Below are 24295 nucleotides of genomic sequence, written 5' to 3'. Positions count from 1 at the left end.
ATCAGGGCAATAATTAAGAAGTTCCAATCAACTAAACATGTTATAAATCTGCCTGGAAGAGGACGTGTGTCTAAATCATCCTAATGCGCAGTGAGGAGGAAAGTTTGAGTGGCCAAAGACTCTCCAAGGATCACAGCTGGAGAATTACAGAGATTAGTTGAGTCTTGAGTCTCAGAAAGCCTAAAAAAAAAAAATTATCAAAAGCACCTACATCACCAAAAGTTGTTTGGGAGGGTTTCAAGAAAAATCCTCTGCTGTCATCCAGAAACAATCTCCAGCATATTCAGTTGTCAGACAAGACAGGAACTTCAAACGGGACCGGCTTCTATGGTCAGATGAAACTAAAAGAAGAGCTTTTTGGCAGCAAACCCACCAGATGGTTTTGGTGCACACATGGATAAAAAGTGCCCCATGCCCTCTGTTAAATATACTGCTGGATCTTTAATGTTGTGGGCCTATTTTTGTGCTGGAGGTCCGGGACATCTTGTTCAGATACATGGTATCATAGATTCTATCAAATACCAACAGATAAAAAATCAAAACCTGACCGCTTCTGCTAGAAACCTTATAATGGGCTGTGGTTGGATCATCCGTCGGGACAATGATCCAAAACAAACATCAAAACCAACACAAAAATGTGTCACTGAGCACAAAATGAAGCTTCTGACATGGCCATCTCAAGGCCTCTGACCTGAACCCTAAAGAGAATGAGTGGAGTGAACTGAAGAGAAGAAGCACCAACATGGAGCTGGAATCTGAAGGATCTGGAGAGATTCTGCATGAAGGAATGGTCTCTGATCTCTTGTCAGGTGTTCTCCAAACTCATCAGGCATTATAGAAGAAGACTCAGAGCTGTTATCTTGGCAAAAGGAGGTTGCAAAAAGTATTGAATAAAAGGGTGCCAATAATTGTGGTCAACGTGTTTTGGAGAAAAAGATTTATTTCATAATGTTACTTCCCCCCCCACTTTCAATTCTTTTCCTTCAATGAAAGGTTAGATTTTTGCTAATTTTATAAATTAAAGATCAAAAGGATAAACAATGCAGATTTATTTTTAGAGTCATCTTTGACCAATAATTGTGCCAATAATTCTGGCCACAACTGTATACAGACTTTACAGCCACCTATTAAACTACATTAATTTCAACATTGTAAAAGCTTTTAAATGAACTAAAAAAAAAGCTAAATGGTGAAAAAATAGCAACCAGCAACTATACATTCACACAGAACTTTTTTTTTTTTTTTTTTTATTTAATTGGTAAATATTACCTCCCTGAGAATATGTTTTTCAGCAAGGTGTTATTTTCAATATACTCGTTTCTGTAGTGAAAACAGGACTGCAGAAATGCCGAAATCTATTGAAACTACGGGTTTGGTAAGATTTCTAATGTTTTTGTAAAAAGTCTCTTATGCTTACTAAGGATACATTTATTTGATCAAAAACACAGTAAAAACAATAGTAATGTCAAACATTACTACAATATATAAAAAAACATTATATATATAAAATTATATACATATATAAATATATATATATAAATTTTTACCATATAGACGTCAAATTCGTCCAAGGCCCGGAATGGAGCTTCAGCTATGGCCCACAGCGACAGGACGAAGCACACAGTAGAAAACGAACGCTCTCCCCCAGACAGTGAGCGCATGTCACTCAGAGCAGCCTTACCACCCTCTCCTGGCTGAACCTGAGGAAGAGACCAATGATGATCATAAAAGACAAGTATTGTCACGGTTTCATGCACAGTAAAATACTCTGAGAACATGGGCTATTTAATAAAATTAAAGGTCCCGTTTTTCGTGGTTTTTTGAAGCTTTGATTGTGTTTATAGTGTGCAATATAACATGTGTTCATGTTTTGCGTGTAAAAAAACACAGTATTTTTCACATAATTTACTTATCTGTATACCGCTGTTTCCACTGTCATAAAAACGGGCTGATGACTTCCTTGTTCTATGAAGTCCCTCCTTCAGAAATACGTAACGAGTTCTGATTGTGCCAGCGGTTCCTGTGTTGTGATTCGACAGCAGCTTAGCGCTCCTTGCCCGGAAAGGTCACGCCTCTTACCATAACGTGGAGATGCACGCGCTCAGTGTTATTGTAAACATGTCTTTAATTTTACCCTATCAATCTGAGCCGGAATCAGACCCGGTGATTGGACTGCGGGATGAAAATAACAGCGTTTCGACGACATGGCGACAAACACACTCTACAAACGCAACTCTTGTGTATTCCTGTGGGAGGAGGTTAGTCAAAAAACTGTTTTAGTGACGTCATTAAAGAAGGAAGTAGAGGGATGTAGTCCAAACTGGCCGTTCGATGTAGGCGACTTTTGTTAAATAAAATATCTCGCTTGGCATTGAACTTTGAGCTTTAAAATTTTACAGATTTTATTTATACTCTAACAACAACATTACACACTAACTAAAGTTTGAAACATGGGATCACAAAGAACGGGACCTTTAAATTACAAGACAGCATGCATCTATTAATATTTTATCCGAGTCATCCCGTGCTAATTCATCAAGAAAACAACTACATCCGTTATGTTATCATCATGCAATGACTTACTGATATGAAGAGAGTCTCATTTTTGTGGTCAAAAGTCATCTTCCCTATGTACCCTCTCTGAGAAAGCATGGAATCGAAGTAGTACTTACAGCGTACAGAAAGATACCTGGAAACACACAACATCCTCATTAAAATGCACAAGCCCTTTGATATGTCCCACTGCAAATGACTGTTTTAATAGGAAATTTGTCAACACAGAAAAATAATTGAATATGTCACACAGTAACTTATCCTTATGACATTAAAACATCAAAAAAAAAAAAAGTAATGTATAATACATTTATCTATTTAAAACCATCACAGATCTGTAGTGTTTCAACAGATCACAAAACTCAGATCATATTACGTTTTTTGTCAATTTAAGACCTAATGAACGGATCCAATACAATGATACACATCTGAGTTATTTCTCAATTGTTTACATTCACTTTGAGACTGTCTACACGAGAATACTTGCCGAGATGGGTATTTTGACAATTTTGTGTGTATGTGTCCGTTCAAGCACAAGGACATATGAAAGAGGAATCAATTCAGTGTTTGCGCATCCGAAACACACCTCTTTTTGTGTGTTTGCGTGCTTCGGGTGTGTGTGGCTGTGCATACAGATAACAGCACACAAGTACAGAATTGAGTTCTTTTTTTCTTCTTCTTGCTCTGGAATGGTTTAAAAACCACTTGAATGTGTAAACTGGCAAGACACACATGTGCAAATGATAAACTTTCACTTGATGATGGTTAAACTTTGCAATTAATCCACGAATCACATGGGTGCCGAATCGTACAGGCCTAGTGCGTACAGATCAACTATGATCCGTTCAACCCCTACAAATCAGTCAGCAAAAATCAAGAGCCTGTAATGAATCAAGAGTAAAACTTACATTCTCATTTCAGCATAGACATTGTGTCTGTTGTTCATGATCTCGGACAACTGGCGAATGAAAGCCTCCAGACCCTTTACTTGTCGGGCTATGTTATTGAAGGTTTCCTTCGCTTCATGGTACTGCCTAGAAGTTTTAATGATCAACAAATTCAGCATTTTAACATCATGGCAAATAAATCATACCTGCATGTAGATGCATTTCACAAATATGCAGGCAAAACATTACAAAAAAGTACTGTGGCAGCACCATAGTACAATCTCAGATAATACCATGGAAATCTGAATGAATACCATGGTATTAACATAGTTACCCAAAATACTTCAAAGAACACCACAGCACTTTAATGTTACATGTCCAAAAACATGTTCTTACCTGAGACTTTTTGCTACTTTTGGTATTGTTTTCCGATATAACATTCCTTTTTTTTTTTTTAAGCACTTTTCACAATACATATCGTTTCAAAGCAGCTTTACAGGGAGTGCATGTCAACATTACAATTTAGAGTAATCTTGTCAGAGTTGACTGTGTCCAAATTATGTAATTTCAGAAAGGTACATATAATCACACAGTTAGCTAATAATGTAATAATTTAGGCAATTTAATTTACAGTCACTGTTAGCAATTTAATTTAAGGTAGAAACAATAGGCTAATGGAAGTAATGAATATACGTTAACAATAATTAGGATAAATAGCAATATATAGAAAATTTTAACTTTTTGATAGCATATTTGGACATGGATACATTTATTTAATATGTGTAGTAATGTATGTTTGAGAAAATAGTTTCATATACGAATTGGTTCATTTTAAGAACTGAGGGGAGAATCTGAGAGCAGGTGTGTTTAAATGACCTGCAAATAATGTCACAATGTAACAGATTGTAACACTTTTTTAAAAAACAAGCTTCTGTTTACATAAAGAATGTAAACTATGATTTCTTATTTCTTTCTTTTGATTAGGTGAAATATCATCCGGTCACGTTCTTCTGAAATATTTTGTTAGATTTGCCCAGGAACTGTGTATACGTACCTAACAATAGTGTCTCTGTGTCCTTGTTGGTCCTGCTGCGTGTTGATCTTGTGTTTGAGGCGGGTGATTTCACTGTCCAAACTCTTCGCAGTCCTCCTCACATCCAAACGCTCAGGGCAGATTTCTGAGGCTTTTGCTATGGAAGCCTGTAGAAAAAACTAAATTCAGTCAAACAAACGCTAATCTTTTCATATCTAATAAATCAGTGTAAGATGTCAATGTTTGGTCACCTGTAACTCCTGCTCCTTCACATTCAGGTCCCTCTTTAGTGTCTCAATCATTTCCACATGAGCTTTGCGTTTGTCTTCATAGTGTTTTTTGTGGTGTTTACTCCTCGTCACCTCCTGATCGTTGTTGCTCAATTGCTCCTACACTCAATCACATAAAACAAAACTGTTTACTAGGTTGGATTAGGGGTGGGCGATAGACAAAATTCTTATTTCACAATGTGAGAAAATTTATTTAACGGTAACAATATATATCACAATACAGTTATTTTGTGTAATTATCTCATTTCTGTTATTAAAAATAAGAAAAAGGAAGCAAATTACAAACAATAGGAAAAAAGAAATATAACAAAAATATGAATTAAATTAAGTTTTTCAGGTACAATAGGTTTATTTAACATATAGTTAGAATTAGTACAGAAATGTAATAATCAAATGTAAAAATAAAATATTGCATTGCATGGCTTTTTGTGCATGCAATTATACTGTGTGTCAGTCAGGGCGTGCACCTTATAGAGTTCTTTTACACTGCTTAATAACACCTTTTAACATTGAGCACATGCCAAATTCACGATTACCTTCTCAGAGTGGCATGTTTTTGTGCGCACACTTTGGCAGTGTGCCAGTCAGCATGTGTGCCGCAATAATTTTATAATATGTGAAAAATAATGTTTTTTTTTTTTCCAAAAACAAAATCAAGACTTTGGTGCTTTTGAAGCTGCCATATTTAAACATTAGCTGAGAGGAATCTGGTGGTTAAAAGTCATCCAGAAGCGGTTGGTCAGGAGGAACTAATGATGTTACACACACTCTTGAATAAAACTTCTCAGACCTTAATGGGCTCAGCTTCCTCTGCGATCCTGTTAATAGCTTCCCTCTGCTGCCGGTAGAGCTGATCGGCCTCCTCGTATTCCCTCTTGTATGTCTGCGTCTGCTTCCGCGCAGCTTCAAATTCCACTTGACATGCACTTATCCGGCTGCTGAGCTCCTCCAGTTCCTCCTCCTGAACACAGAGACATAATGAGACACAGAAATTAGGGGTGGGACAAAATATCGATATGGCGATATATCGTCATCCTTCTCTGTGCGATACGAGAATCGTATCGCTGCGCCAAATATCGATATTTTAATTTAAAAAAATAAAGCGCTATATATAGATTTCTTTGCTCAAAGCGTCCTACTTCAAGGCGGCGCTCAACACATGAATGAGGGAAACGTGAACTTAAGTTAACTAGCCTAAGAAAAAGAGGTTATTAACAGGATGGCGGACAGCAGTGTGAGTAAAATAGATGCCCCAGCCACGTTTAAGTTCAAAGTCTTGACGCACTTTTATACCATTGATGTGACAGTCGTAGACATCTTTGACGTTCTTCACCGAGCGCTTAGATATACACGGGAGCATTTGAAAGCATATATTAGGGATCCTCTGATAGACGCCTGCTTTCGAACGCTCCCGTGGATATCTAAGCGCTTGAAGAACGTCAAAGGGTCTGTTTGCACCTGGTGACTTCATGCATTTTCTCTGATCGGATAGCTATCTGATCGTGAAAAGACCAGGTCTAAATGCCTAAATGCCTAAAAACGCATTTGAGACGGATTTAAATCCGATTGCTCAAACCACTTCAGGAGATGGTCTGGGACGCATTCCAGTCAAAACTGTCTATGCTCAGTCTAAATGCATCTGGTTGTTGAAACTACATATGTAAATTTTACTTCTCCCAAAAATACTAAAACTGAAACATGTGAGAGTCAGATATGACAACGCTACTGCATCACACATCGCCGCAGATCTCTTCAGCAAGCTGACGCGCAAACTGCCGCATATGAAAGTGAAAGTAAGTCGCAGACGCGTAACACGATTATCTTCATTAAAAGTAATGAGACCTTATACCAGTGCTGTTGCCGCTCTCTCCTATTGCAGTCTTTGATTTTGAAATTAACTGATGGTCAATAAAATGCACCTCATATTTCTTGCTTTCGGTGACGTGAACTCTATTAAATGTACATATAAGATTGGATTTATCCGTTAACATGCACTTAACCTTTTCACGTGCATTTTGTTTTCATATTAAGACCAATATCGCGATGTATCATTATAGGATTGTCTAGCGATATATCGATTATCGCAGAATCGCTGACTCGCGATATTATCGTTATCGTGAGCCATTTATCGTGATCGTATCGTATCGTGAGGTACCCTCCGATTCCCACCCCTAACAGAAATCCGCCATCACACTTATATTCATGAGTGAACCTGTTTGGTACCAAAGGTTTCAAGTCCTCTGACTGTGGTTCCTCAACATTCTGCAATTCCGTCAGCTCTGCCTGAAGCTTCCGACAATGTTCCTGTTAGACAAAATAAACAACAACAACAAAAAATATATATATTAGGCCACGTTCAGTTAAACACGATGATGTGGTCTGTGCACGGCTGGTGTTTAGTGACCTGGGCCTTCTTTTGGTCTTCATAGGCTCTGCGAAGAAGAGTTTGGTTCTGTATTAAGTCCTCATTAATCTGCTGCATGTCCTGCTGAAAGCGATCCAATTGTGTTCTCTGGGAATGTAAGGCAGACTGCAAATGTCTGCAGAACAAAGAAAAAAGGTTTTGATTATTCTTTAATGTTTATAAGCTCAATAGAAAACAGTACATAAGAATATCAATTCCAAATCCAAGTCAACATCAAATTAATGTAAAACATCCAAGTAAAATAAAACAAAAATGCGCGCACACACACACACACACACACACACACACACACACACACACACACACACACACACACACACACACACACACACACACACACAGTTCATGACACGATCTCAGTGCAAAGTCTTGTTTGAAGAGAATTTTGAAACAGCTGTACTACTTAATATTTTTGTGGAAACCTTGATATATATTTTTCAGGATTTTTTGATAAACAGAAAGTTAAAAAGAAAATCATTATTTAAAATATAAATCTTCTGTGACATTATAAATGTCTATACTGTCACTTTTGACCATTTAATCTGTTTAATATACATATACTGTATATATATATATATATATATATATATATATATATATATATATATATATATATATATATATATATCAACTTTTGCTAAGATACACACTCAGATTGAAATAGATCCAGAAATCATAAATCATGAACATTTTTGAGACAGATTCCATCAAAAGAAGAATTCAGAGGAACTGTAACTGTAAATCTGATTAAAAAGCACAAACATCAGAACAGGTTGAAGGATGGTGCAAAGTTTGGTGGAAATAGCTAGACAGTTAGGAATCTCTATGAAAAATTAAGCACAAAATATACCTCAGTTTGACGCAAACACTTACATACAGCCAAATAAGTAGCCTTTCAAAATATATCCAATTTGCATGAACACATGCACACTAGAAAATCGCAACCTATCCAATGTCTGCATTATTAAGGTCTGACTCTGTTCACACCAAAAATTATAACTTTAATTTTAAGTATATTAGCATCCTAACCATCGGACGACAATGTTCTGTTTATAGACCTTAGTCAGGTTAGACACCATACTGAATTTAACACGGAAAAGCTGTTGTGAGGAATAGACTTGCAGTCTTCACAATGCCAAGAACTGTATAACACCAAGTTCTAACGCAGCACAATGTGATAAGATTTCAGAGACAAGCAGTTTGCCTGTCCACATCAGGCATGACGTGATGAGACGTGACAACAGCCAATTAGAAAAGCGTGTGTGGAGTCTCTGCAACCTCATTGCACTCACAACAAAATGGATACGTACATAATCAAATTCATAAATATTACACCATGCTAACATCATTAAAAAGACATACTGAGCGACTGATACAGTCTTTGTCATAGAATACACTTGACTTGTTTGTTCACGTTGAGTTCACAGTTTGAACGTTTTTTCATTTATTTTCAACATCTGAGGTGAATTATCCATTGTCACTTTCAGTATGACTATAAAAGGTCATGCAAAATGATATTCAAACTCACATTAAAAATCAAACTCAGCATATCGCCGTCATGGCTGGTTAGGACAAAAACTCAGATTAACATGGAATAGCGTGCCGAAGCGTTCTGAAGAGACACAATCATTTTATATGATGAACAGATTGAATTTAGGATTTTATTCACATATAAACATTGATCAGCATAATAAAAATAATCTCAACCGAACCTGCTTGACACGTGAGATCAAACCTTTTGTGGAAGCTCAAATGTGCTGCATAACACACGAGAATGAACCTCATTGGTTCATGAACCTCAAGCTCATGCTTGAGCTTCCGTTTACCACAACTGATGTTTGAGTTGATGAATATGTGAAAGTGATTCTAATAAAATCATTTAGATGTTCTGTTATAATTATGGACTGTTATCATTAAACCGCGCTTTAGTTTAGAATATGTTACATGTAGAAATTTTCATCTCAAGTTTGGGATTTTTAAAGACCAAAGACTAGGATAAACAATTAATTTATTTTTAGCCATGCACTGAAACAAATCCATACATCTCAAAATTGAGATTAACGTTTTCAAACCTGATTTCCTCTTCAACATCTTTGGTGAGGTACTGTGCTCGTTTCTGTTCAGAGGAGTAGTAACGATTATTGTAGACCTGGTCCCCCTCAAGTGTGAAGGCCTCCCTGCAATTGCGTGGTGGGTGTCCACCCTGCATGACCCTTCTCGCTTCTGCAGCGTTCTGTGGGAAAGATGAACAGAGCTCTTCACTTCACAGGATGTGGAAAAGCATCATGATCAAACAGTTAAATGCTCGTGGTCCTCCTCTTGGTCTCACCTTGATGAGCAGAATGGTTTCAATTCCTCTCATGTCTATCAGGCAGTTGGCCACAACTGGATTCTCAATGTCAAGGGCCTGGAGCACTGTTGGGTATTGAGGGTGACTGGCAGCCCTGAAAACAAATGAAAAAGATGCAGATATTTCATCATTTTCTTAATCATACAAGTCTTCTTTGGTACTTTGAGGGACAAACTAGTACTGGCCTAGTACTAGTACTAAAAACCAGCATGAGATGAAACTAATCTGACAGTGCCTTTTTAATGCCAATTTTCAAAAAAAATTTATGCCATATATATATATATATATATATATATATATATATATATATATATATATATCACTAAATGTCAATAGATGAAGTCATACGGCAATTAGAATATTCATTATGTCATTAAGTTGCATTCGAATTCTGCCAAGTGTCAGCCCTTTGCATTTGTTTGCTTCTCTGCTGCTACCTCTTTGTGCTCACATAATGTATTTTAATACAGCCAAATTCCCAATAAAATTGTTTCATCTATATATTTTTCTGTTTTGTTGTCAGACAATATGAAATACTACATATAGATCTCGACATTAAGCCTTGTCATGTGCTTGTCCTTCGGACAAGTAAATCGATCATTCACTTGTCTGAGTAAAACAGTTGCTTGTCTGGAAAAAAAATAGGAATTTTTATTTTATTTTTTGGTGTAAATATAAATTTATTCTGCAGCAATATCCTTTCAGAATATTCCAGCTTTGACATATATAAATCTGCATATTTGTGATATTTACACTGAGGGCATTTTTTTTTATTTACCTTTACCAGGGGCAATTTCCCCCCACCCAATCCTGTATGATTCATGTAAAATGTATGATTAGAATAAAACACTAAGGGCTGTTACCAATCAAATGAAATCATTTATAATAATAAAAAAATACATCTGTATTAAATAATGTTATTGGATTGTTTTTTTTTGAAAATTCAAATAAGAAATGTTGGGGGGAAAGTGATACTTTTAAAAATAAAAATAAACCACCAGTAGGTGGCGACAAGTAACCGTCTTAATATGCGAGTCATTGAGTCATTCATTCAAACAATTCATTCCAATGGCTGATTCATTCAAGAATGAGGCAGTTGAGTATGAATGAGTCATTGCCTGCGTCTTAATGTGTGCATTCTATCCATCCTAAATAGTATGTAATAGTAATATTCAATACTATTTAGGGCGGATAGGATGCACATTGGGATGCTTGACTCAACCAATTCGTTAAAAACGCTGAATCATTTCATTCTAATGAAAACAAGGCTGCGCAAGCAACCTTGTAACCGTCAGTCCATTATACAGCCTATTATTATCCACTATCGATCACTACTTACACTAAATGTAATCAAATCTGTCATTCTTGCGTTTTGGTGATTCCCAATTGTTTTTTTTTTTTGACGATTTAATCAGGCTCCTTGTCTGACCGGACAAGTAAAATTCTCTTTCACTTGCCCCTTCAAAAAAATAAACTTATCCTAGACTAACTGACAAGCGTTAGTGTCGAGCTCTGACATGTTATAATCCTGATTTGTATTCAAAACGTTGTCTGACAAAAATCACCATACACATAAGATAAAGACATTTGCTGTGATTTTGGCTGTAAATGTAAAATGATCACTCAGGTTAGAAGCAATAGAAGCAATAGTATCTATTTTATTTGTTCTCTGACAGAGCACACATCCTCAACTGAATGTGCTGATCCTCTCAGTCACTCACTGAACAGAACAGACGCAGAGACAGGTGCGCCTGCGGCAGGAAAGCACGGTCTCGCGCATGTGCAGCAGGGGGTCTCGGAAGATAGATAAGGTTTCAACAAGTCGCTATATTTGTCACAATGCGCTTTTTTTGAGAAAAGTCGCTAAGTTGGCAACACTGATGCAGCCTTCCGTCTCCAGGTCCAAGTTATCAAAAAACGGCGTTATGGCAATTTTGCACCGGCCGGAGGCAATTACCAAACTGGTTCCGAGTGTGTATCACAATGTACATATTTTGGGACAGCATATCAATAAGTTATTAAACTGGTAGTACTGTTTTTCTTCAAAACTAAAAAACTGAATGCCTGTAGGAATAAAACGTAATGTTTTTTAATGCCATTTAAGGCCTTAATTTTCACAAAATCCATTTAATGACTTTTAATGCTTTTTAATGCCCCTCGGATACTCTGTTTTACATGTATACTCATAATGTGATTATTATGAGATTTAAGCAATATTGCTCATAATTGTAGTAACCATAATGAAGCTTCGAAGCTTTACGAATCTTTTGTTTAGAATCAGTGGTTCGGAGCGTATATCAAACTGCCAAAGTCACATGACTTAAACAAAGCTTTGTTATGTTAAGTGTTTTGAAATTTCAATGGTTCATCACTGGGGGGTAGTTTGGTACACACTCTGAATCACCGATTCGAAACAAAAGATTCGTAAATCTTCGAAGCTTCATGAAGCAGTGTATTGAAAACGCCCATCACTAGATATTGTTGAATTAAGTCGTTATTTTGTTCAGCATGGGGAGAGAATAAAAGCTGCTGGCTAATAGACAAGGGAGAGAGACTACAGGTCGACTTGTCAAAAGCTGCCTTACTGTGTTGATGTTTCAGCCAAGAAGAGAGGTATTGTTTAAGTGTAAGCCACTGTAGTGTTGTTTGTTTGTTTGGAAAAGTGCTAAATAAAGAGACAAGTTCACCTCAGCCGACCCCACCTTCTCCTAATTTCTGTCACAATCTTACTGCGCTTAAGTTCTAACTCTGATTATTGTAAATAATCATTACTGGTGCACAAGTGACATTAAAAATAAAAGAAATCCAGGGTGGGAGGTCAGTGTGTTTTTTCCTGTAAATATTACCTTTTATAAAAAAGCACCCCAAATGTGTAATTACCATTCAATTAAAAGCATTTAATATGCTCAAACCAAACATGCAGGGAATGAAAATAAAGCAGAAAAAGACAAATTACAGAAAACACTGGCAACCATTCCTAAATAAGATGGCAGGTCAGGACAGGTGTTCACTAGCTACCTGCTGCTGACATTGTAGACTGTGTTGGTAAATGTGCTGACGATGATCTGAGGTCTTCTGCCATGCTGGAAGCAGCGACTCATGATTCTCTGTAACTCTCTCTCATCAGCGTGGTTATCGCAACAGAAAGCTAACATCAGAGACTTCAGACAGCTCTCCACCGCAAGACCCAGCTCTGGATCCCGCAGTCGAATGCAGAATCCTAGAAACAAAAGACCCTATGAGCAAAATTCTATATGACATTGCTTTTCAGTTTTAGCATATGCATACAGCTGAACACAGAGCCTTTTGAAGTATACTCCATTTGATAGTGTGTGTGTGAACTAAAGAGTTCCATCCTTGTCTAGTATTTGTGCTTTTTCTCTCCATAAGTTATGACCAACAAAATTTTTTGCAAACTAGAGTTGCAAGGTATCTTTTGGCCCTTTTACTTGTTATCACTGGCATAAAAAAAATAAAAATAAAAATCAAGACGCATGAGCAAGCTGAGTGTACAGGGTATGCGTAAACTGAAGTATACTCTGGGCTTAAGAGCTAAACTACATCCTGAAATGAGAGAGAAGTAGCTTGTCCACATTGTAAGGTTACTTACCGAGCGGTCCAACAGGTTTCCTCTTGAACTGACCCCGCCGGTCAGCCTCATCTATAGCCCTCAACAGTGCCGGCATTTGCTCACCAAAACGACAAATTTGGTTATTTCGACTCTCTTCCATAGCAACCAATTGTCGTTGCTTAGACTCCATCGCATGCAGCAGGTCCTGCTTTTCACGGCTACAGAATGAAAAGAAACAAAACATTGCAAGACAGACAAAGTGAGACATGTCAACAGACAAAATAAGAATTAGTAACAAAAGAAGCATTTGTTGTACATTCAAGATCCAGCGGAGGCCATTTTTCCCCCCAGTTTAAAACAACATGTTTCATTATGAATTATACGGTCAGAATTTTAATAAAAAGCATGAAAATATGCTGGGATTGTCTGTACAAAGAGGTCTTATGGTCAATGTCAGTAACAGAGACCAACAGTCCAAGTCCAAGTCAAACAGACTTGCTGTGAGCTATGAGGCTGTTAATAGATGGTAAATGGTTTTGTTGAAGCCATGCCTAAATTATTTCAACTTATTTTTTAAATAACTGTTCAAAATCAGAATTCCTGGTGAAAACTTGCATAACTAACCTACATAACATTATCTCCACCAATTAGAGAAGCAAAGGAAAGCCACACCAAAATAACTTTTTTTCATGCTTATTTTGTGTGTAGCATATAATTTCACAAAGATAAAGTCAGACCGTTCTGTTTTTGACCAACAGTTTTTTTGATTTGATAGTTAAAAGATTAAAACATTTTGCCAACATGAGGTCTCATGTCACTGTCAGTCTTTTTACATCAGTGCAAAACTAAGGTAATGCAGATTAAGATGACTATTCATCAGCATGCATTGATTAATCCCATGTTGTAGCAAAAAAAAAAAAAAAAGGAAAAAAAACGGTGAGACAAAATCATGCTGGTGCGACCAACCGAGAAAGTTGGTAGCACCAGTGAAAAAGTTAGCCTGGAGCCCTGTATATGGTTTGCAATAAATGTAAAATATATTGTTTCTATATAATCAAAATCTGTTTTGCATTTCTCCATCTTTTTAATGCAATTATAGAATTTGCGATGCTTCAGGGGATTCTAGTTCTTTTCCTCATTAAAGCCATTAGGTACAGTCTTGTACCTTGTACCTTTGTCTTTTTGTTCAATTTTGTTTAATTGCTCCAAATTAAAATTTGCAATATTGTGTTTTTTTTTCTTATAGCTGGTTGGTTAGGTTCATGTCTTAAAACTCTTAAACAAAGACTTTTTCTCAATGAGCTGGCACTCTATAGAGAGATTCCAGTACCACTATTTAACAACATTACTATCATATTTTAAAAGATGCTATAAAAAAAAAAAAAAAAAAAAAAAAAAAAAAAAGAATATTAATACACCATTTACATATTTTGTTATAGAAATATCCATGAATTTTAAACTTTTATATATTAATTATATATTATATATTAATAAAAGTTTACAAAATCCATTTGTATTTCACTATTTCTATTAAAAAATAAATAACTGGTGTGACTTTTCTAGACAATTTTTTTTTTTACATTTCTAGGTTTATGGAAAATGTTTATATAGAAAACATGTTTACCAACATCTGCACTAACCTCATTCTACCCAGCCTTTCTTTAGCAGTGGCAGAGGCCTGTTTAAACTGATCGATCTGCTGAGCCAGAGTGGAGCCCTGGAAACTCAGATCTTCCAGCTTAGCCTGAATGTGATTCATCTTCTCCACACGAGCCTGTGTGTCAGCTGAGTTCGCCTGACTTATGCTGGACAGAGAGGAGGGAATTGGTCATAGTGAAACAGCTGGAAATGGTACAAGGATAATGTTGTGTAACGTTGTTTCCTTTCGCTTCACTTTTGAAGTACCTCTGTTTAAGTTCTTGGATACGCTTGTTGAGCTGATCTTTATCCTTCTCAAGGTCTCTTAAGTTCGCTTTTTTCCGATGAAGTCCAGCCTAAGCCCCCCCAAAAAACAAAGAGAATTTCTCCTCCATCATCCAATCACCACTGAGATGTGAGTTCATAAAGGCAACTGTTCAGATCCGACTTGTGTGTCCTGTTTCATTTTGCAGAATATCTGCATTGGATTCAATGACAATGTGTTGGTAGAAGGGCTGGGTAAATTTCCCCCGATTTCTGGATTTAATTGATTCTCATTTTGAAGAATTGATACTGATATATTTTATGTGTAACTTAAATGTAAATAGTGGGAGTGTAACGGTTCTTTGCAAAAACTGAACCATACCGTTCTCCACCAACAGTTCAGCACACACTTGCACCGTGGTAAACCTTAAATCTGACGACACATCTATAATATGGTTTGTTGAAAATAACAATGTCTAAAACAGAGACAGAGTTCGGCTAATGTATGTTTCTGTCGATGGATACACATTCTGGCTTCCTAAAACGTTACAACAGTGAAGATAAAAAAACAAACAAAAAACAAAAACAAAAAAAAAAACCAAACAAGGACAAAACACAGGAGTGCTTTATGCTCTAATACGATCAGTCATTTATGCTGTTATCGCCCGGGTGTTAAAAGCACGTAAGCGCAGGTGAGACCTGAACAGCACATGTTGCTATCTGTGTTTAAACTAAACTCATTTAAGCCTTGCCGATTTAAACATTTAAGCTCAGGAAGACGTGAAAGAGAACTTGCACATACTGTGAACAGATTTGTGCGCACTCATCTGAAGCACACACACAGAAAGCTGCGTCTCAGACAGCGCAAAAATACTGAGTTCTCTTTTAAGTATTGCACTTGTACGAAAATTTTACACAAAAATTGTGTCAACATGCCCATCTTAGTGAGTAACCTAGCAAACAAACATAGTATGTTATGTCTCAAGTGAATAGTCCAGGAAAGACAACACACGTGTATCAGTATCAGTATTTTGGATCCATGCATTATGTCTTAAAGTGACAGCAGCTTAATATTCCTGTTGTCGGTGTTTTTAATGTTAATCAAAAAAAAAAAAAAAAAAAAAAAAAAGTAAATCACTCACTTCTCTTGACTGAATAGCTTTTATAACTTTAATAATTAAATAATTTAATAATTAAAACTTAAATAAGATTAAATGCAATGTTATTTTACATTTGATTACTTTATTCAATTTCTATACCTGAAAACAACTGTTAGATAAAGTGTCGCAATAAAGCAAAGCGAATAGCTGACAAACTATGCTTTCACACTGAACGTGAAACGATTGATAGCCTTCGCCTAATTCACACCTATTGCGGTGGCGCTGACTGAGAATGCTCATAATGATCTATAATGCTTATCTAACCAAATACATCATAAAATATAATCGCAGCTAAGTAACAGGTGCCTTAGAGCTACAATTAGCATCAAGCTACACATCACAATTTATGAGAGAACCCACTTTAAACCATCTTTAAGCTTGCAATAACTTCCAACTGCGATCTAAATTGGATTTTGATAATATAATGGGCAGACATGCAATATTTGAGGTGTTTTATAATGGACTGAATGGTACATCTGCTGCATTTCTCATGTAAACATCCTTACTTGGTGCGAAAAAAGTGACAGGCAGAAAAGCTATACAAAATCTGATCAGAACGGTCAGACTGAAACTGATTTCCAGAAGTGTGATATGAATAGGATTTCAAACCACATATGAATGTAATTTGAAAATGATTTGTAAAAATCGGATTTTATGTGTTTTTTCCCCTTGCTGTTCACACTTGCTAAATATGATCTGGATTCCAATCGGATAGACACAAAAAAATCGGATCTGGACTGACAGTCTGAACATGGCCTACTTATTATGTTGTGCATGCATGTTTGTCAGCATGTGCTGTGATTATGCACCTCGGCTGTTTTGAGATGTCGGTTGCACTCCTGTACTCGGCTCTTTAGTTCAGCACACTGTGGCTGCAGCTGCTGCATCCGCTCCGTCACACCCTCCAGCTGATCCTGCAACTGTTGGGATTTCCGGTTGGCCTCCTGAACTTTCCCCTATAAATCAAACAAAACCCAAAATAGACATACTGCACATTACTGTGAATAAAACCATTTTCATCAAGATTTTCTTCCCAGTGAAAGAACTACTAGGGTTGCTGCCAGTGCACAACTCAACAGAGCTCTGTAATAATGTCAGAAAGCTTTGAGGCTTGTTGCTAAAAGTTAACAGCATGAAAGCAACTGGAATATCGATGAGATTACAGTCCTGATGTACTGTGCCCAAGAGCCAAGACCATGGTCTCTACTCCATGCCATTATGAAAAATGTATGCATGCTACAGGAGCATTAATAACTGTAGCTGTTATTGTCATTTGGGTTATGTTTCACATTGTTATCAAAACACAATAAGAATAAGGAAATCCTGGTCTACCAAACCTGATTGTGATCTTTAAAGAAAAGAAAAAAGGGGAAAAAAGCGCTTCAGAAAAAACAGAAGTCATGTCAGTCATTGTGATTATAAATTTGCAGCCCATTAGAAAAAAGTGCCTGTGCTCTCTCCAGAGGCCTTGTGTCAACAAATTAATCTTATTATAAAAACTAGATGGAAAGAAATGGCAAAAACAGGCTGTTTCAATATTATTGGCTGGCTTTAGGAAAAACTTAAAGGGTTAGTTCACCCAAAAATGAAAATTCTGTCATTTATTACTCACCCTCATTCCGTTCCACACCCGTAAGACCTTCGTTAATCTTCTGAACACAAATTAAGATATTTTAGTTGAAATCCGATGGCTCCATGAGGCCTTCATAGGGAGCAATGATATTTCCTCTCTCAAGATCCATTAATGTACTAAAAACATATTTAAATCGGTTCATGCGAGTACAGTGGTTCAATATTAATATTATAAAGCGACGAGAATATTTTTGGTGCGCCAAAAAAAACCCCAAAATAACGACTTATTTAGTGATGGCCGATTTCAAAACACTGCTTCAGGAAACATCGGATCATAAATGAATCAGTGTATCGAATCTGCTTTTCGGAGCGCCAAAGTCATGTGATTTCAGCCGTTGGCAGTTTGACACGCGATCTGAATCATGATTCGATATGCTGATTCATTTATGCTCTGATGCTTCATGAAGCAGTGTTTTGAAATCGGCCATCACTAAATAAGTTATTTTGGGGTTTTTTTGGCGCACCAAAAATATTCTCGTCGCTTTATAATATTAATGTGCTCACATGAACTAATTTAAATATGTTTTTAGTACCTTTATGGATCTTGAGAGAGGAAATGTCATTGCTCCCTATGCAGGCCACACTGAGCCATCGGAGTTCAACTAAAATATCTTAATTTGTGTTCCGAAGATTAACGAAGGTCTTACGGGTGTGGAACGGCACGAGGGTAAGTAATAAATGACAATTTTCATTTTTGGGTGAACTAACCCTTTGATGGTTAGCGGCATTAAATCTCTGAATGTTATACATGCTTTTGTTTGACGCACTTTGTAGTAAGTTAACTTAAAATCATCTCCACAAATATGAAGTGTTTTCAGTACAACCATGTGACTGTTGTGCCATGTGACAAATTCAATTTGGTTACACTTTATTTTTAAGGTGCAAAAATTGACTGCATAATATTAATCAACAACATGTACAGTATTTACTATATAATTAGAGTTAGGTTTAGGATTGGTTGCTTGTAACTATGAATAATTTACTGTTATTACTATAGTAAGTACATGTAAGATGTGTAACAAGGATACTGGACAAATAAAGTGTTACCTTCATTTTTTTCATATCAGTCTATAGACCTCTATGCATCAGAGAAACAAGAGTGCAGCCATCTTTAGAATTGTGTGTTTGAACTTCCATTTTTGCGTTAGCTCTGTTTATTTCTATGGCATCGCTGTCGAAGAGTAATTAGCTGGTGAAGTGGATTTAATTATTGTAGAGTTAATGAACGTTATCATGAGCATTGTAACGTTTAAAGCGGATGTAATAACAAATGTCAGTAGACTGGGAAGATGCCAGTCAAGAACAACTCCCACATTTGAATGGGAATAACAAAACCGAATAACAAACCAAATCATTGTGTACTATTTGGTCTTTTCCTTCTCACTGTTATTTTATCAACATTTTTGGTTTTGTCTATAATTTAATGTTGCCAATGCTTTATCAATGTAAAGACTTCTTATCATGCCAATAAAGACACTTGAATCTCAATCTATATCGTGGAATAACATATTTCAGATAAAACCGACCTTGAATTGTGAAAACAAAAGTTGTGAGTGATTGCTTTAAACGCCATTCACATTCTTGCCAAAAACCGCCTACTTAAGACAGGAAAAGCTGAAATCTAGACCAAACTGTATCCTGTAATCAAATATCTATCTAAAAGACACTAGAGGATACTGGACCACAGAAACTGCAAATAATATTCAATCACCTCCCACTCTTCCACCTTCTGGTCATATTTGATAGTGGATTTCTCTTCAGCTGTGATTCGTTCTCTCTTGGGCTTCACTCCCTGCTCCAACTCTGCCACCTGATGTACACAGACATACATTTCAGTATTAGGTGACAATGACAGCAAAATCAACTCACAATCTTCAGTTATATAAGAAATTTAAAAAGGACCTATTATGCTTTGACATTTTCAGCTTTCTTTAGCGTGTAATGTTGCTGTTTAAGCATGAAAAAGGTCTGCAAACATAGCACACAAAGCACAAAGTCACTTCAAAGGGGTTTATTCTTTTTATCAGTGCCCTGAAACACCTCGATTGTAGTCTTGAATTTTCTTCCAGGAACAAACATGTCACAACATCCCTCGTTTAAATAATTCCCGCCTAAGGCATATGCAAATTTAAGGTGGGTGAGGCCTGGTTGAGTTGCGTTAGTAGTGTGTTAAATCTTGCGGTTATGATAAGGGGTGTAACATTTATGAAAAATGCTTGAAGTGGTTGACCAACATACTGGTCTAGCCAACCAATCAGAGCACATTGCGCTTTTTTGGAGGAGGGGCTTCATAGAGAGAGGAACTAAACAGAGTATTACTGACAGACTGTGAAGAGAGGTGCTGCAATAATGCAAAACCTATTCTAGTAGACCCCAAAAACAAAAATCAAGACTCTGGAAAAGGGCATAATAGGTCCTCTTTAAAGCATGAGTATCCTGTAGGAGTGAGAACCATGATTCTGGTTCTTTAACAAGTGGTGAGTGAGTTGACAGATTCAAACTGATGAACCCATGAATGGAACTTTTTCACAGACTGTGATGACGTGTTTTAACGGTCATCAGCATTGTAAATATTGCATTTTTTTTTTTAAATATACGTACATTTATAACTCTATACTTAGTATTGTATTACCTTTTCATCAAATTACAAAAAACTAGTTAACATTGCTGTGAGGGTGTGTTTCTAATAAAACGGCTATGGGAGTGACGATGCAAGTTCTCTCTTCTGACTGCCATATCAATCTCTCTCAGTTTTTTTCATCTTTTTGAAAGTTGTGAAAACACTTGAGTTTTTCATTTGCTATTTGAAAAAATGGGAACATAAAAATATATTTAATGTATTCTTTCATTCACCGCCATAGATAAAATTAACCTTTTTTTTTGTTGTGTGCAACTTAATAGAAATGTGATGTTATAAGTAGAAAAACTACTTTACACCATAACAAAATTACAAAGCCATTACAAATATAATACGATTAAAGGTTCTCTAAGCGATCCTGGGCGGAGTAACTTCCTGTTGACGTTCGAAGTGTTGTCAAACAAAACAGAGGCTAGCTAGACCCTCCCTCCTCCTCCCCCTCCCCTCCGTGCTTCCTGAAACAGTCATGAACGCGCATTTAAAATCATTCTTGTCGGTTATTGGCTGGAGCATGTTTATTATGATTCGTGGTCCAGGCTGCACCAGTTTGTTTTTATTACCATTTTTGGAGCTTGTGGCGACTACAGAGAGTGCGTTTTTTACAGTGTGTTCAGGGGACAGGCAGCTATCGGATAGCGGGGAGATGTTTGCTGTATGTGACAAAAAATGTTTTGGCCTAAAAACGCGTTACATCACTTAGAGCACCTTTAATAAATTGATGAATGTGTTTTGGAATTTTGATTTGATTCATGCATTCAGAGCTCATGTTGTGATTCCTGACCAGAGCCCAGGCCATCTGATTCTTCAGCACATCCAACTTCTGCTGCATTTCATCGAGTGAAGCCAGGTTTTTATAGCGCTCTTCTTTCTCGTGGTACTTTATCTTTAGTTCTTGTAGAGTCTGCGCAAGAGGAAAGGGTGTGTCAGAAATAAGAGTGAAAAAAAACTATGAGGTCGTCTTAAAAATAACTATTTAGCAATCCAAATCACACATTGTTTCCAAAGCTGCTCCACCCAAGATATAGAACAGCAAATATGTAAGTGTGATTATTTTAGCACTCGCCTCCCTGTGTTTCTCCACTGTATTCTGGGTCATGGTCTTGGTCTTCATGATGTAGCTGTAATCTTCCTTCATCTGATCAAGCTGAGTAGCTTTCATAAAAAACTACAAAAAAGAGCAAAGCAAATTACAAGTTTGCCTAAGGCTTAAGAAAAACAAATACACACACACACACACACACACACACACACACACACACACACACACACACACACACACACACACACACATTAAGACTCACTTTGTATTTGTCCCCCTCTCCTTTGGAATGGAGAAAGTGTTTACTCATTTCCTGGGTAAGGATAGAGACCGGATTGTCCACCTGAGGATGGAAGAACCAAACAGATGCATCAAAACAGATTCCTTAAATAGTTTTGTGACCAAGCTTTTTGAAAAATGTGAAGATTAGCAATACCTGGATGTTAAAGTGATCCAAAATAGAGATCAGTTCTTCCTTTTTGGATGACACTAGGTGACCTGATTATAAAGGGAGGCAAATCATAAATCAAATTTAACTTTTGTGCCAATTCAGCAGTCATGTGGTAGAAGCTAAGCAAATTAGGTAGATGCAAACATGGACAGGTTACGTGAATGCCCTTGTCCTCAAAACCTATGAACAAAACAGCAAGGTAAAAAAAAAAAAAAAGATTACAACAAATACAGGTTGACTATGAACATGGTCCGTACCAACCACAGTGTTTCACTGAATCACTGAGCATGAAACCACTCAATTTGGTATGATTGGCAACTTCATACTTAATCGAAAGCAAAACCAGTTGAGCACCACAGATGCCACATATGTTGTGCATATGTGCACATCTGACTCGACTGGCTGTCGATTACACATCAGGAAAGAATTAAATCCTGGCTTTAATTACGAGCGCCTCAGCAAATCTTCACTTTCCTTTGTCACGATAGCACATACCTGAAAAGTTCAGGGCTCCATTATTTGGGAAAAAAATAAAAAATAAAATTGCGATTTTTATGAAAAAAAAAAAAAAAGCTTTTTAAAAACAAAAATTGAAAAAAGCTTCAGGTTTGCTATGCTTGTTTGTAAGGCTGCAAAATCTGACGAAAAAGTTTGTAATTATACATCAACATGACTCTAAAACAATGATAATACATTTTATATTATTAGTAGCAAATAAAAATATTTAATATTTTACAATAGAAATGAGCATTAAAGAAAACGTATATAATTAGGATATTTTTATTTAACAGTACAAATGTAAAATCACAATATTTATGACTATCTAAATATCTTTATTTCAAATGTTAAACCATCAAGCTTTTATTTTTTTGGAAAACCAGGAGCAACAAAAAAAAGCTTTTTTTGATGACAACAGCTGGTTTATGCTGTAACTGCTCCTCATTACAAGTATGGGAAGATGATTGGCGCCTGTTGCGCTCCCAAATGCATGATATAAGGGGCCCAATCTCAGAACAATGCAGAGATGAGTTCATGTGGAGCAGCATTTACTATAACAAGACACCGAGACATGCTGAAAACACAGACTCACAAAGTCACACTAAGCCATAATGGCAATTTTGGTTTTATTTTGTTTTCAGCACTACTTATCAGTGCTTAATACTTCTAAGCTATTCTGGGTCTTTTTGACCCCAAAATGACATTTGCTGAAATGAAGTTCCCTTTATCCAAATGGCATGAGACTTTGTAACGCTGCCAACACTTTCTAGATCTACACAAAAATAAATAAAATAAAAAAATAAATTCGAATTATATCTGGTTTTATGTTTGAGTGAGGAAAAAAGTAACTCAGGCTGTTCTTACAAATTGGATAAAATTTGTCCTCAAAATCAGAAACGACACAGAACACACAGACAGAAATGAAGTGGCAAAACACACACACAAACACAAAAACATGCACAGGAATAAATTAGTGAGACAACAAAAATTGCTCTGTTATAATTTGTCAAATAAAATCAGCCAAAATGCACAATCATCACAAAAATAAAGTGGTGACACCATGACACATCCAAGATCAACGAAGAACAATGCACACATACCCACAGAGAGAGAGAGAGAGAAAGAGAGACAGAGGATGAAACAATAAAATTTAGCACAAACCAGTACAAAACTGACTTAAAAAAAAAAGGTAAAAAAAAAAAAAAAAAAAAAAAAACTTTGACAAAAAGTTATTTTTATTGTTATAACTGTGATTTCATAATATGTAGATATGAATCCAACCATAAAAACTTATGAAAAGATGTCAATTAGACAAATAGCAATTCAAATAGCAAATAGTGGAGCTCTACAGCCATCTACTGGTTAAAGTGATCATTTTTAGGGGTTATTGTAATTGTTAGTTTACTTTATTATTAATCCTCCCTAATGCCGATTCCAACCATGCGTCATTTGTCATTTTCTTTGAATGTACCTGTCCGCCATATTGAAGTAAATGAAAAACAGTTTATTCGCTACTCCTCCTACAAATTTTGTCCAAAATCGTCTCAGATGATCTTAGCCGCACAAAAATGACTGAACAGATTTTTGATATTCGCTATCGTTCCTGAGAAATATCTCTTCAAAGTTGACTCTGCCTGTGTTTGTGTCCTTATGTTAGTTAGCTTAGCATGCTAAATGGTTAATTTGTAAAAGTTTATTCTGTTACAGATACTGAGTCTTTCTGAGAATGAAATAAACTGAAATTATTAAATATAACATGCATTGCATTTTTATAAAATTCCTCATTTTGAGTTCATTCTCACTTGAACTACTGAACTTCAACAGGTGTGTGAACGTGTCTGTCCAGTGGCGCAATGTGATGATTGA

The 24295-nt window shown here is 36.4% G+C and overlaps 1 protein-coding gene across 1 annotated transcript in view; it reads right to left on the bottom strand.

The window, feature by feature from the left end:
- si:dkey-119f1.1 (Structural maintenance of chromosomes protein 6-like) overlaps positions 1-24295 on the bottom strand; it is a 33176-nt gene that overhangs the window by 2069 nt on the left and 6812 nt on the right. The window contains exons 6-25 of the mRNA XM_048163237.1: positions 21917-21978; positions 21743-21823; positions 21505-21606; positions 21223-21342; positions 19515-19613; positions 16981-17127; positions 15015-15103; positions 14750-14914; positions 13149-13327; positions 12557-12758; positions 9518-9632; positions 9261-9421; positions 7168-7303; positions 6987-7067; positions 5554-5724; positions 4725-4862; positions 4495-4640; positions 3462-3587; positions 2584-2689; positions 1548-1700 (exon numbers count right to left, since the gene is read on the bottom strand). Of these exons, the coding sequence (XP_048019194.1) occupies positions 1548-1700; positions 2584-2689; positions 3462-3587; positions 4495-4640; positions 4725-4862; positions 5554-5724; positions 6987-7067; positions 7168-7303; positions 9261-9421; positions 9518-9632; positions 12557-12758; positions 13149-13327; positions 14750-14914; positions 15015-15103; positions 16981-17127; positions 19515-19613; positions 21223-21342; positions 21505-21606; positions 21743-21823; positions 21917-21978 (2579 nt within the window). The remainder of the gene's footprint in view (positions 1-1547; positions 1701-2583; positions 2690-3461; positions 3588-4494; positions 4641-4724; positions 4863-5553; positions 5725-6986; positions 7068-7167; positions 7304-9260; positions 9422-9517; positions 9633-12556; positions 12759-13148; positions 13328-14749; positions 14915-15014; positions 15104-16980; positions 17128-19514; positions 19614-21222; positions 21343-21504; positions 21607-21742; positions 21824-21916; positions 21979-24295) is intronic.

The sequence above is a fragment of the Megalobrama amblycephala genome, linkage group LG17, assembly GCF_018812025.1.
Source record: "Megalobrama amblycephala isolate DHTTF-2021 linkage group LG17, ASM1881202v1, whole genome shotgun sequence".
In the NCBI taxonomy this organism is placed as follows: domain Eukaryota; kingdom Metazoa; phylum Chordata; class Actinopteri; order Cypriniformes; family Xenocyprididae; genus Megalobrama; species Megalobrama amblycephala.
Note: the sequence above shows the minus strand (reverse complement) of the source record. Positions and strands in the feature narration are given on the sequence as shown.